The 14063-nt window shown below is 42.5% G+C and overlaps 1 protein-coding gene across 1 annotated transcript in view; it reads left to right on the forward strand.

The window, feature by feature from the left end:
• pdlim4 (PDZ and LIM domain 4) overlaps window positions 1-14063 on the forward strand; it is a 54056-nt gene that overhangs the window by 22994 nt on the left and 16999 nt on the right. Inside the window, exon 3 of the mRNA XM_071521910.1 lies at window positions 3476-3557. Within this exon, the coding sequence (XP_071378011.1) occupies window positions 3476-3557 (82 nt within the window). The remainder of the gene's footprint in view (window positions 1-3475; window positions 3558-14063) is intronic.

Below are 14063 nucleotides of genomic sequence, written 5' to 3' on the forward strand. Positions count from 1 at the left end.
CTGCGCCGCCAAAGTAAACTCATCCACCGCACCGAAAACCAGATCTCCCAAATCAGGAAATTAAACCTGGCAGGGAGAGGTCAGGCGAGGGAAAATATGACCGAGGGAAAGAAGCGGAAAGTCATCATGATGACCTGAGACGCTTTGCTGCTGGTGATCTGTTCCACTTTCTGTACGTGTTGTCGTTTCTGCCTTTCTCTTTCTCTTCCTTTCTCTCATTTTCTTTCTCTTTCTCTTATCTTCTTTTGCCTTGCTTTTAAATATCTTACCTTTCTCTCATTGCCTTTGCTGTTGGTTTTATGTTTTGTTTTCCTCCTATTTTGGAACTGTGCTTTAAAAAGTGCCATATAAATAAAGATTATTATCATCATTATTGTTGTTTGACATTGATCTGACTGCTATTTTTACAAAATGACTGATCATACAAAATTAAAACAAATTATGGTGATTTGTAAAGGATATCAAGTAACTTTACCTCTTGGCTGACAAAATGATAACACATGGATCCTCTGTATTTCAGAAATAGTGATATATTTTTTTTACTAAATGAATATATACAGACTTTTGGAAATCAGCTCTTCATGTGTCGTCTCTTCACCCTTTGTCTTCATTTTCTTTCTCTCTCCCCTTCCCTCCGTCCCTCTCTCTCTCTCTCTCAATCGTCTGTATTCAATCTTGCTCGACATTGATTCATACGTTTAAGAGCAGGAGGGAGAGATAGTGGATGGAGATCAGAGACGACACATTAGAAATGAGCCTGGGAGTATTCACCCCCCCATCCTATTTATCATTGTGAATCCGTATGTAGAACCAGACCGCACAGATCATCCCTGACAATTCATCTTCTCTAGACAAGAGGAGGTAACTTTAACGATGAGGTAAGGCCGCTCAGTCTGTAACTAGATTTTAATAGAAAACATCTCATCTGATATAACCTCACAGATCATGACGATTTGGCTAACTTGAAAAGGTGTATCCGGGCTACGAAACGTATTTTTGCAGGCTGTTTTATTGCTTTAGCTTAGATTCATTTTTGGGTCAGATGGAGAAAGAAAGCAAGGGAGAGAAACAGACAGGAAGAGGAGAGAGAGAGAGAGATGAGACAGATAGAAAGAAAGAGAGAAAAGCGGAGACAGACAGAAAGAAAGAAAAGACAGAGAGTTCCAGAGATGATCAGTAGGTTGATGGATGTGTACCAGCAGCGGGTCAGAGTTGGACAGCAGAGTCCTGATCCTTCCCAGACGGTCCTGGCTAATCCCTCACACACTGACTCAATACTGGAAGACACGCTAAAGTGGCTAACAGAAAATAACAATACGGCCCATTGTCATCATCTACTGGTGTGCAGCAGATTGTTTCTGTCTGCCGCGGCTCCGTCCATTTACGTTACGCTCCATTTGAAAGGTTTCACTCCAAAACACTATTTCCATTTTGGAAAAACAGAAATTGCCAGATGATGTTCATCGCTCGATATTGAAAGCAGGTGATTACATCCTCTACATTCTTCCGATTTTTAGAAATTATAACCAACAGTGAGTTTTACTGTCATGGCAGCAATCATTTTTTTCAAATGGAACAGTATTTTTTACATTTCAGGCATTTTACTGATCTCATCCAGACTTTAAAATGAGTGCAGCAGTGAAATAAGTGTAAATCCCAGGCTCTGCTGCGTTCATCACAGTTTCCACTCTCGCCTCAGTCTTCTCATCTCCAGTGTTGTGGATGGACGGTACGTTCCGTGCTTCTTTTGTCTCGCATTTACAAAATGTCAAATTCAAATTGGCCACTTCGGATTGAACTTTCACTCGTTTCAATGGGGCGTTTGTGCGGTAACCATCGAAACTAAACAATCTGGAAACATGAGGGCTTTCTGTCCCAAGATCATGGAGGAATTAGAAAGGGGGGGGGGGGGGGGGTCTTCCTACGCAGAAGCTGTTGCTCGTCCATCAGACACTCGGCGCCTATAAGAGCGTCCTTGATAGCAACACCTCCGTGTTTCATATCTGAAGCGTTGCCTCAGCCCAGCCAACGCTATGCCAGCTGCAGCCTGATGACCTCAGCTCTTTAGACGTCAGCTTTCCACCAGTGGAGTTGACACACACACACAGACACACACACACACACACACACACACACACACACACAAGGCCCAGAGAGATAGACACACACACACACTGCGTTCTTTGTTGCCGCCCCGTTGCGGTTAATGGTTTTTGCGTCTTGGTGGATGGAGGTGCGAATGAATGAGTGGAGGAGAGGGGAGGGAAGCGCACACACACACACACACACACACACACACTGCCCTTTAGTTACTCAGTGTGATGTCATGGTGTTGCCCTTTCCGAAGTTGGATGCTTTCCCACTTAACGGCAAACGCCATGGCAACCAGAAGCCACCAACTCACTGCACCAAAGAATTCACCCTGGATCGTTTTATATGACAGATGCAAACTGCCACTACTTGGACATACAGAGTGAACTTCAACACACCATTTAATGCCACTGGGAATGAATCAAAATCTCTGACCAGCCTGAGGATTACATTGCAGGCCCTTTTCACCAAAGCATTTAATTCCCTGCCTCTGAAACGGAGGAAATAAATTCTGCTGACCCCGTTTTATACGTAAGCCCATTCAGAAGGGCAACTGAGCAGTACTGTATTTCATTGTTACCGTAGGTCATTAGGTCATGATGTTTTTTTTGAAGCAAAAGCAACTGGAGTCAATTACTGGTAATCTGAAGAGGAGGGGGAAAAGCTTCAGATACCAGTAATTCATTTATCGCTACTTTTTAAAAAGACCAAACTGTATTTGAGTTTTTCCAAGGACTGGATAGTTCATACGGTAGAGTTATTTATGATGTGATGATGACTTTGTCTTCATATGGGGATGGGGGTGTGGAACGTGGCTCTATCCCATTCCTTATGTTAAAGCCTGCCAAATGTCCAAATCCACATGGTCACACACACATACATGCACACACACACACACACTAACACACACACACACACACACACACACACACACACACATACACACACACTCAGAGACATTTTTAAAAAGCTGCCACTACAGTATATGATGTGCAAACTGCAGATATGTGAGTGTTTTGGCGCATGTGGGACAGTTTCATTCCAGGATTGTACACCACTAGCGGTTAGTGGGATTTCATGTGAAACTGAAGTCGTCATCTTTCCAAGCTTACAGTAATTTTAAGAGGATTAAAGTAAATAGCGTCTTTATTTTAACTCCTTTTACTTTATGTTCAAACATTCAAATCCAGCAATAATTACACTTGATAAATACCTTCTGTGGAAAGAAACCTGTTCGCAAACAAAAAGTGATAGAGCTCGACAGAAATTACTTAGGGCTTTAATGCTTGGGTGATCGATGACACAAGAGACTTATTTGACCCTCTCTCCCTCCCTCTCTCTCTCCCTCTCTCTCTCTATCTCTGTCATGGGTATTGTCTTTCAGGTCAGGATCAGGAGACAGAGTGTGGTCGCCAACAGTTAGTGAAGATGGCAAGACAAGTCCCTACATGGAGCCTGACTCACAGGTAACCACTGTTTACTCTGAATTATGTTGTTTACTTTGTAAAATCAAGAAGACACACGCTCTCGAGATTTAAATTCACGCCTGAACGTGAACCAGCTAGGGTGCTACTGGACCGGATGTGCTCGGGGCCTGGTGAGGCTGAATGTCTCATCCTGCCAAAATACAGTTTTAATGTTCGGATTTGGGTCAGGCTTGGATTCAAAAATATTTAAAAAATTCGAAGCTGTCTGCGTGTTTGGCTGGGAAACTCCTCCTTGGTAAAGGACCCTTCGTAGAGGATTCAGATACACTAGCGGGATGGCTTAGCACAGGTGTGTCAAACCACGAGCCATGGAGAGCACAGAACTTAAATAGGTAGAACGGTCATTCCCATTCAAATCATTTTTATGAGTATCGTTGGGCTAGCTTCTGTATAAACTGACTTACAGCAAGTCACTGAGGTGAGAGGAGAGCTAATATGCTAATACTGAAGTTGATAATATTACGTTAACCTTGTCGCTAATGGCAGCTTTCTAAGTTTTGACAGTTTGCTAAGCACCTTGGCAACAGACCTTGGCACACAGATCCAAATGCTCAGAATTATTTTATTCTGCTTTCAGGCTACAGCCACAGCACAACACATTTGCACAGTCCTCAAGCAAGTGTGACAGACTTTACAGCCTTAATGCCCAGACTGTCACCATAGCAACTAACGCTTAAAATTCCATAATCACCATTTTATTCTGTACTAGCCAGATTACAATGACAGACAATGGAATGACAGTTCTATCCATTCAAGTTCTGTGGTCCAGAGTTTTCGTTCCAATCAAAGGCTACACCAAGTGATTTCACTCTGAAATCAGCTGGTGTAGTGTTTGGTTGCAGACTGTTGGCCCTCCATGGCACATTGCTGGTCCCATAGAGATATAACACTAGTGTTATATCTCTATGGTTGGTCCTATTTCTTAAAGGTCACAGGTTTGACATTGGCCTACATGTCCATTGACTAGGGTTTGGCGGATATGGGTTTTTGAGGGCCGATAACAATATTTGATAAATATATATATAATTTAAATATATTTAAATTTGATCATGTTCATGGCAAAACAAATCCTCCCCAAAAATTGAAATATTTCTTTCTTGAGGTGGAAAAGCCTCTGAAAAAGGATTTACAGCATGTTACAGGTGAGGTGACTCAGCAATGCGATTCTCTGGTATGATTTATGCTAGACTTGATGTAGACTGGCACCATCTACTTTCTGCTTGAGATCAGGATCTGTTGTTACAATGGCCAAAAGAGAGAATATTTCACATTTGGGGACATGACTCAGCATTGCAGTTCCCTGTGAGGTGTGAGGTCCATGGCTTCTTCTGTTTATATCATAAACAGCGTCCATGGAAACGACCAAAACATTCGATCCATAATTTGCAACTACACTATCATTCACATGATTATAAATGAGATAATGCGTCCCACTGTTCGCCGGAGCGGTTTTGAAATAATGTCTTGATTGTTCTCCAATTGTATGAGCTGCCAAACGGATATTCAAGGCAAGATGAACCCCAGCAGATGATCTTTTCCAAGTTTCCCAGTGTTGGCAGGCACACAGGTTTCTGAACATGGACAGAATAGGAGGTGTGTGTGTATGTGTGTGTGCATATGCTGTGAGACTGTGTGACTGAAACAGACAGACAATGAGCATATTGTGGCTCAGACATGTGAGAGATGTCCATTTGTCAAGTATTGTTTGCTGGTAGCTGTGCAGTCAGGCCTGATCTCCGTGTCTCTGTGCCTTCACTATGGCAGAGTATCCTTATCTAAAAGGGCTGGACGGACACACAAAGGGCTGGAGTGAAACCTATCTGTTCGCTCGTCAATGGGAGTTTGACACCATACAGGAAAGAGACGTATTGTTTTCAGTGGCAGACACAAAAGCAAAAGAGCTTCGAATGAATTGATGCGCTGTGAGAGAAGCTTTAGTGTAATACATCAGTGGTGTTTTTGGTCCTTGGATCAGAATTCTAACCAGATGTTTTCTCTTTCTGGCACTGAAGAAAATAGCAACTTCCCGGGGGACTTTTATTCTGAAAATTTCACAATCATTAAATTGATACATTTTGCCACTGCTATGTCACAAATGGATCACATGAAGACCTAAGGAAAGCTGACACAAAGATTGAGTCGGTATTCATGAATGTGCCATGCAGCTGTTATTAAGTTCTTGTTTTGGTGTTATTAATGTGTTATAAACCAAAATTCAGATAACAAAGCCTTTGTTTTGGTGTTATGAATGCATTATAAACCAGAATTCAGATAATGAAGCCCTTGTTTTGGTGTTATGAATGCATTATAAACCAGAATTCAGATAAAGTGCTGCCAGCATTTTATTGAAGTCTATGTACTGTCAGAGATGACAAATGAACCAACTTGAATTTATGATCATAATCCCAATTGCAGTGGTTTATGGATGATCTTTAGACATAATAATGATGTAAATATGACTATATAAGGTATAAATCCACACAGTGATGCATGAGCTGAAAAGACTTCTCTCAAGTCCAGCAAAGTCCGGCAGAACACCCCTGCTGCAGTCTTCAGTAGACCCTGTTTGCATCTCACTGTCTCTGCACCAGGTCTTGTTTTGATTAACATGAGGAAATACCAAACCTGAGTGAGAGGAACCATCAGCTTCAACTGTTTATACAAACACAGAGATGCATGATAGGAGGGCTTTGCGTGTGGGTAATATGAGAATAGCCAATCTGTCTCGCTCATGCTGTTCTCTCATTTGCCCCTCTCTCTCTCTCTCTCTCTCTCTCTCTCTCTCTATCTCTCTCTAACATCTTATCCAGTCCTTCCTCTCTGCAACATCTTATCCAGTCTCCTTCACTGAAGTCTAAAAGTTCCCCGGTGTCTCCTTTAATAAACTGAACCTGGACAGCTGGAAACTGCCAAGTCAGGGCCACTTTAGCTTCACGCTCAGGTGGATTCTTTTTAGCATGAGAAGAGGAAACATCCGTTCCCTGGGGTCGCATAAAAGACCAAGGCTCTCTCTTTCTTTCTCTCCCGCTGTATTCGGATATGGCTTGAAGGGGTACACCGACACGTAACAATACCAATTGTTCTTCAGACGCTTTGGAAACAACACACACACAAACACACTGGGGCTTCTCTCACACTGGCTGAACTGAATCCACACTGAACTATGTGATACTGTGTTTGCCCGCAGTTGCACATATCCAAATGAATAGCCAGTTGGGACTTTGTAAGTAGCAATTATCTGAGGCAAATAGCTGGTTGGAATGATAAGAAGAATAATGACAATATCTGAGGCAGTGTGTTGCAAAGCAGGCATGCACTGTCACAGTTTTTAAGTAGTTGTCAGCGTCTTGGTTCTGCCTTCTTTTTTGTGTACCAGACGGGTGGGGTTTGCCGCAAAGTTCAATACAGTGAATAGTAAAACATTCCACTGCGGTGTCACAATCATTGGGAAGTATTTGACAATCAATTTAGCTGAGTTTTCTGTGATCCGCAACTTACCTAGCGCTATCTGAAATGTGCTTTGGTTAAACATTAGGACAAAGATAAACGCTGAATCAGTCTTTGGCTATCAGGGTGAGAACTGAAACTTACAGAAGCAGACCAAGGCACTTCGACCTGTGGATAAAACGTCCACCTATTGAGGCAAATGACCCAACTTGTTGCGGCCGACTCAGGCATTCATCTGGGTCTGATGTGCACACTGCAAATCGAGTCCCGTTACCAAGAATACTGTAAAGGGAGCAGCTAGAAAGCACTTTTCCTTGCACAGATGCTACCTACCACATCGACGCTAAATAAAGAACTCCTGAACACTTTTCCCCCCATGAACTCCATGAGGGCATTATACGTGACATTCTGTATTGGACATTTCCTTGGACTCCTTGTTCTCTACCAACAGGCTCTCTTGGAAATTCCAGTCTCACATGTGGGAATGAGCTACTGAGCAGGAAGTGACACATGGAAGCTGTGAGGTGTTTCCTTTCACCTTGGGAACATGGGAGATTCTCGTAAAACCCGATGAGGACAGACTATATTTTTGGATATGAGCGTTTGACTCATTATATGGTGCTGCTTTTGCCACATCTTTTGGAGCGTTCTCTTTATGTTCAGTGTGGGGAATTCAGAAGGAAGGTGTGATGTATTTCCAAGGAACTGTGCTCACGTCCTGGGAAGTCTGTCTAGAGACTACCGGATTTATACGTGACTCACTGAAACAGAACTAATTTGATACAAATGGATGGCTGTGATGAGATTATGATGAAGTGCATGCATCGCTTTCACAACCGAGTTTCGTCTGAAGCTGCACTGTGCAGTTCTGGGAATGAAAATGACTTGAATAGTGATCAAATGCTTTAAGCAGCTTTCACATCTCATTTAAAAGAATGGGATGTGCTTGACAGTAAGGATGTGTTTAAGCAATATTCATTGGAAGGCGGACAAAACCCTCAGTATCTCATGACCCAAAGTGCCAAAAACATTTTGTCCATCTCAGAATAAATACTGTTTCAACATATGTAAGTGCAAACCCATTGTTTTAAAAGATTATTTGATGCATTCCAAATCTCATCGCATATCCAAAACCTTACCTTTTTTCGAGAGGGAACCAATGATAAGAAAATGGTTCTCTGTTTTGTAAACGTGGGTCTGATTTCGCATCTACATTTCAGGCATTCAGCTGTCAGTTTTACTCTTGGAACAGCTTATGCAGTAGTAAAGCAACACCATGAACTATTGACATTTCAGGCTTTCAAAATTCCTTCCTGAAAGTGCACAGTGGCAGCTTCAAGTAGATGTGAATTGCCTATGGGTCAATGTTCAAGTCAAATATTATTTTTTGGCAAGCAGTATCAGAATGCCATTCATTGCTGCTGCCCTATTATTAAAGTGATAGCTATTGTGGCCAAGCACTATGGCCCTGTGGAAAGAATGAGGCTCCACAATGCGGAAGCCCAGAGGTCTGGATCTCACGTCACCAAGGCTTCATTCCCAAGCCTTTCAGTCTCGGCCCAGGAACTGGCAGCAGGAGGCGAATTCTCCCAGCTAACATTAATAGGAGCTGACAGATAGAGTCCTTGCATGACTTACAGACTGTAATTCTTTCACTGCTTGGAAATCGTTTTGCTTAAGAAAACGCGTGCATGATACAGGATCTGTTTTATGAATGGAACAAGGCGCTCGCTTCCCAATATCTGTCAGGGGGAATCATCTGCCTTTTAAAAAAAACAAGTGTAATGCGTTGAAAATGCGGCACAAATAGCATCAAGGATAGAATTCAAGAGCTATAAACTTAATTTGTCTTAGATGTAGCGCAGCATGTGTTAAGTAATAGTTTTTTTTGTGGAAAAACACTCAATAGAGCTTTAATAATGGATTTGAATGTACACAATAAAGAACCACAATACGTTTTAACAATATGGGGGCATTACAGGGCTTAGTGCACTCTTGTATAGGTTGCCAAAATATGTTTACTGGGTCCACTAGTATTTAATCCCCTACCAGGAAATCTCAGACCCATGGAGCGTTGTTGGAAAGTCTTTTCCACACTTCTGCATTCATTCACACACCCCAGGCCCTTTAGATCATAAACTTGTGACCACCACTTATTTGGTTGTTTGTGTGCACTAATCAGGCAGTAATCCTCAGAAATGTCGAAATCTGTATTTGGGTTTTCCTAACGGGGCCCTCCCTGCTCCCCTCCCCTCGCTCCCTGGCTGTCAGCGTGTCGAGGGGGTGGAGGGGGTCACTGAGAGCGCTCTGTACTGGGACGGCTTGGTCCAACAAGTCTGCAGTCCTCCAGTCTCACTGTGAGTACAAAATATTAGAATAACCTTCGTTCTCCAGTCACATAGGATTAAAAATACTTCTTTAATCTGTCACCTCCACATCTCCTATTCATGAATGATAGGAATGTCCGGATTTTGCCTAATTGCTGGTGGCCTCCACTAGGCCTAAGTATTTTTGATGTGCTGAAACCAAAAACCTCTTCGGACAGTCAGCGTTTCTGTAGTTTTAACATCATCACTGAGTTGGCATTTTCCCTACCAAGTATCTAAATCAACTAGGACTCAGTTAGCTTAGTTGCTATACTGTGTTAGCTAGTCTGTTCGCCTACTTTTCTTTGAATTCCTAGACAAGCTAATGCGCTAGCTAACATATTAAGCTAACCGCATACACATAGCCTATCCTTTGCTGTCTTGGTATTTTTTTTAGCTATATAAAGTAATGAGCAAGCTAGCTAACATTATTCCTTACATTTTTTAACAAATTTATCTCTCCTGATACTTTGCCTATAATGCTGAAATATAATGTTATTGTAATGCTATTTTTGGCTCCACACAAAAATGTTGAAGTCTACTGATGACTTGGCAAAATCAGGATATGCGAAGTCAAATTGGCCACTGAACAGCTTGATTCAATAGGTGAAATTGATTGAAGATCAGAGTTTTGACCTGTATCCAACATCCAACAGATCATTTTTCATGGAAAGAGTGCTAGCAGTGCTAATATTTTGTACATTTTGAACATTTTCATAAAGTAGGGTTAGAAGTAGGGTTCGGCAGGATGCCACAGCTACCTGCACCTTCCCGGCGCCCAAGGCTAGAGCCACTCCAGTCCCAAACTGTCTTAAATACTGTACTATTTCCCCGTCTTTCTGTCCTCCCAAACTATCCCTGTCTCCTCTCCAGAGCCTGTCTGTCTGTCCTCCCAGCGAGGCACCCGGGGCAAGGCCCAGGGAGCTATAAAAGGCTGGTTTGTGTTTGGTTAGTGGTGCAGAGCGCCATGTGAAAAGCTTAATTTCGAAGGTCCAGGGGGATTACCATGCAGGAGGCAGACAAGAAGAAGGTGGTGTGTGTGTGTGTGTCTGGTGGATTTGTGTGTGTGTCCAGCGAGGGAGGCAGGCTAAGGTCTCAGTCAGTTAAAGACAGGCATATGATTTCAATTAAGCCCCCTCTCCACCTTTTTCTTCTCCTCTTCCTCCCCTCCCCCCCTTCTCCCGTCTTCCCTTCCCCAACCAAACTGTGGTTGTGGGTTGAGGTACCAGTGGTGAAGCTGCAGTCCTCCCCCATCCCAGCCTTTATTAATCAGGATCGCTTTTAGTCAGGTTGATGAATGGAGGAACCCCATGACTCTTGGCTAAATGCACCCTAGTTAAACATACACAGAGAGACATGAATAACAGTTTATACATGGTTGGATGCCTACACATATGGACGCATATGGGTACACGTGCATGCAAACACACATCAGCACACTATCTTTGTTTCTTTCTTTCTTTCTTTCACACAAGCACACACACACACACACACACACTAACCCATACACGCATACATGTCCAGTCACCCAGAACCATGAGCCATGCTTGGCTACCACTGTAAAACAGGTCAGTGAAATCTGATGGCGCTCTGAATTTACGAGCATACAGCGGCAGACAGCGCTGGTTCTCATAAATAGTTACTGCTTTGAGTTCTTTTTCTCTTTCTTTTTCTGTCTTTCTTCCTCTCGAAGCTTCTCGTCCTCAGAGCCAGGAAGAACAGACTGGAGGTCTGAGAGAAACTGAAAGAGTAGCCATTCTCAGGAGAGAGAGAGATTTGGAAATAGATCATCACACAGATGGACTTTTTCAACTTTAAACTGTTTTGACTACGTTGGGAAAACAAGATAAGGTTACCAGGTGATTTATCGGGTGATAAGATATTACTTAGCCCAGCAGACGCAGAACGTGACCATCACCTTGAGATGCAGTCTCCATTAAACCTATATGCAGTCCAGACGTGAAAAGATAGAATAAATCATTTTAATGAGACAGTTGGCTCACAGCTGATTTTTCTAATAAAAAGAAGCTTAGCCATCATACCTTAAGAGCAACCTGAAAGCACTTACGGGTTCTGAATGTTACCAAACTGGCATTTTTATAAGGCGAGTACCAGATGTGCTGCCTTATAAATCTGCCATCCACTCAAAGCAAATATCTGTTTGCAACAGACATGCGAGGCCAGATAAGAGTGTGTTATGAGAAAGGAAGACAAAGAGAGAAGCTGGGGCGGCTCAACTGAAACAGAAGCAGTCACACCATACCAGACGTGAGTGCTACGGTGAATTAGAAGTATTCAAGTGCAGTACTTCAAGGAAAATGCCATCTTTACACTGTTCAATCTGTGATGTTCAATGTATTCCAGGAGTTATTTTGTGATGAAGTGTATTGTACTTTTTTGTGTACCCACTTTCCCTCAACCTGCCTCGCCTACCTCTACTTCAGTTAGAGATATCCTACATTTCCCAGAATACCTTTAGAAAATTCCCAGAGAATGTGTCTGCTGTCAGTGGAGAAATTGATATTTCTGCCTCTTCTACGGTGATTTTTGAACACTGGCACAACATGGTGGGTCCTTGCTCTTTAATTCTGAGGGACTGACACCAAAACCTGATGTTTACTGTTGATGTTTTAAATAGCTGAAGATTTTTCTGCTACCAAACTGCTGGGAATACCTTGACATGACACCTCGTAGTCTATATTTGGCCAGTTATCTGAGGAAATAAGAAAAATACACCACCAAACAAAGAAATCGGCACTAGGATTTTTCCTTTAATGTCTCCTTCAGGGGAACTCTCCCATCCACTCAATACAAGTACTTGGGAATGATTTTTCCCCCTTTTCTTTCTTTAAATACATTAACTTATGCGTTAGCGTGTGATTGTCTGGCCTCCTTCCACATGTCATGTTTATACAGATTAAGAGTCATAAATGTTACGTCTTTACTGTCATGTCTCCGCAGGAACACTGTGTAACACAATACACTCTCAGGGGTTTTCCTCCACTTGCTTCCTTTATCCTCAGTGCCCAGACATGAACAAGCAAAGGCTGATGGTGATACAATTACTGATGGATATCTGCAGACCTTGACTGTGTCTGTATATGAGAAATGAATGATGATTTCTCAGTAAGGCTAGGTAAATTCCTGTATAGTACTTCGCTCTTCAGTGAAGTTTTACAGCAAAGTCGAAACTGAAGGTGGAAATTAAATGTAACAGTTGATGAGTAAAAGAGAAACTTGGAACCAAACACCCTTAAAGTGGTAATCCCCAAGATCCATGTTTTTTTGTTATTTGTTTTTTTTGGCGACATCTTTGTTGCTAAGTGCTCATTGCTGTGGTGTTTCTGCACTGCACTTCCCACAGATCACCTGTCAATCAAACAGTGTGTCCAGTACTGTGAGGCGTTTTTTCCTTTGATCATCTGTTGATGAAGGTTGACAGTGTTTAGATCAGCAAATGTAAAAGCTTTCATGAACTGGAACTATCAGCTGAATCATCATTTTGTTATATCAATCAGTGATAGAGAGTAGCAAAACTGACATTTAATTATATGAAAATGTTGCATACTTTAAATTCCTAGCCATGCAGCGAAGCAAAATGTAGATCCAGGGTGTCTGTCAGGAAAGGATGAGAGGTGAGAGAGAGAAATGAGTGTCACTCTGCTAGACCTCCACTTGTCAATAGGGGCCTGAAGGACTGTGTGTGTGTGTGTGTGTGTGTGTGTGTGTGTGTGTGTGTGTGTGAGTGTGTGTGTGGGGGTAAGGGCAGTGAGTTGGTCTAAAGATCTTGACCCCTCCCTTCCTAATTATTGTAAATGAGGGGTTCTGGGATATGCTCTCAGGTTTCAGGGTGTAAGATGAAATGGGGGAAGAAAAGAAAAGAAATGTGAGAGAGAGAGAGAGAGAGAGAGAGAGAGAGAGTGGGAGAGGTAAGTGAGGCTAATAGAGGAGGGGTTTTGAGGGTTTGAGGGGGAGGATCTTTAAGCCAGTTTTCCACAGCGGGGCCAAGTGGGCCAACTCAACCTGTCTAAAACTCTGGCTCACAAGGGCTTTTCATTTACTTTCTATAGCACCAGCTGGCAAACCATCTCTGTTGAAATTAAGATGCATCAAGAATCACAGAAATGTTCTTTTGGAGGAAGGAGGGAGGAGTAGTAATAACTGGAAATCATCATGTCTGTAATTTGTAAAGCGAAAATTCCAGTCCAAATTTCCAACTGTATTTCGGTGAAGACAGAGGTCCCCTGATAATACTAATCTCGTCAATGCAACTCATGGATATTTCAGCCGTAATTTATTTTTGTTGTGTGATTTCTTCTTCTTTTTTCTTCATGAAACACAATTTGTAAGTTCCTCCTGTCATGAAAAATGAAAAATGAGGAGGGTTTTGAACACATTTACGGTCCCCACATAATACTAGTCCCGTGCAAATAGGGCTAAAGGTAACAAGTCGGCTCTGGCTTGGCCCGCTTGGCCCTGTAGTGAAAACCAGGCTTTAGCGTCTGGGTTGTTGGACAGTCGGGTGTTTCTGACATCCTGCCCGACCGGGGTTTGGCTGCGAGGGAGAAGCTGGATCGAGTGCTGACTCCTCTACCCGCTTTCCCTAGCTTTAACCATGAATGCCTAGATGCTAGCATTTTGTTTAGCGGGTTTGTGGATTCATCAATCTTTA

The sequence above is a fragment of the Centroberyx affinis genome, unplaced genomic scaffold, assembly GCF_046629955.1.
Source record: "Centroberyx affinis isolate AG114_WGS23_722 - 3 ecotype Tasmania unplaced genomic scaffold, CSIRO-AGI_Caff_v1 ptg000941l_1, whole genome shotgun sequence".
Taxonomy (NCBI): Eukaryota; Metazoa; Chordata; class Actinopteri; order Beryciformes; family Berycidae; genus Centroberyx; species Centroberyx affinis.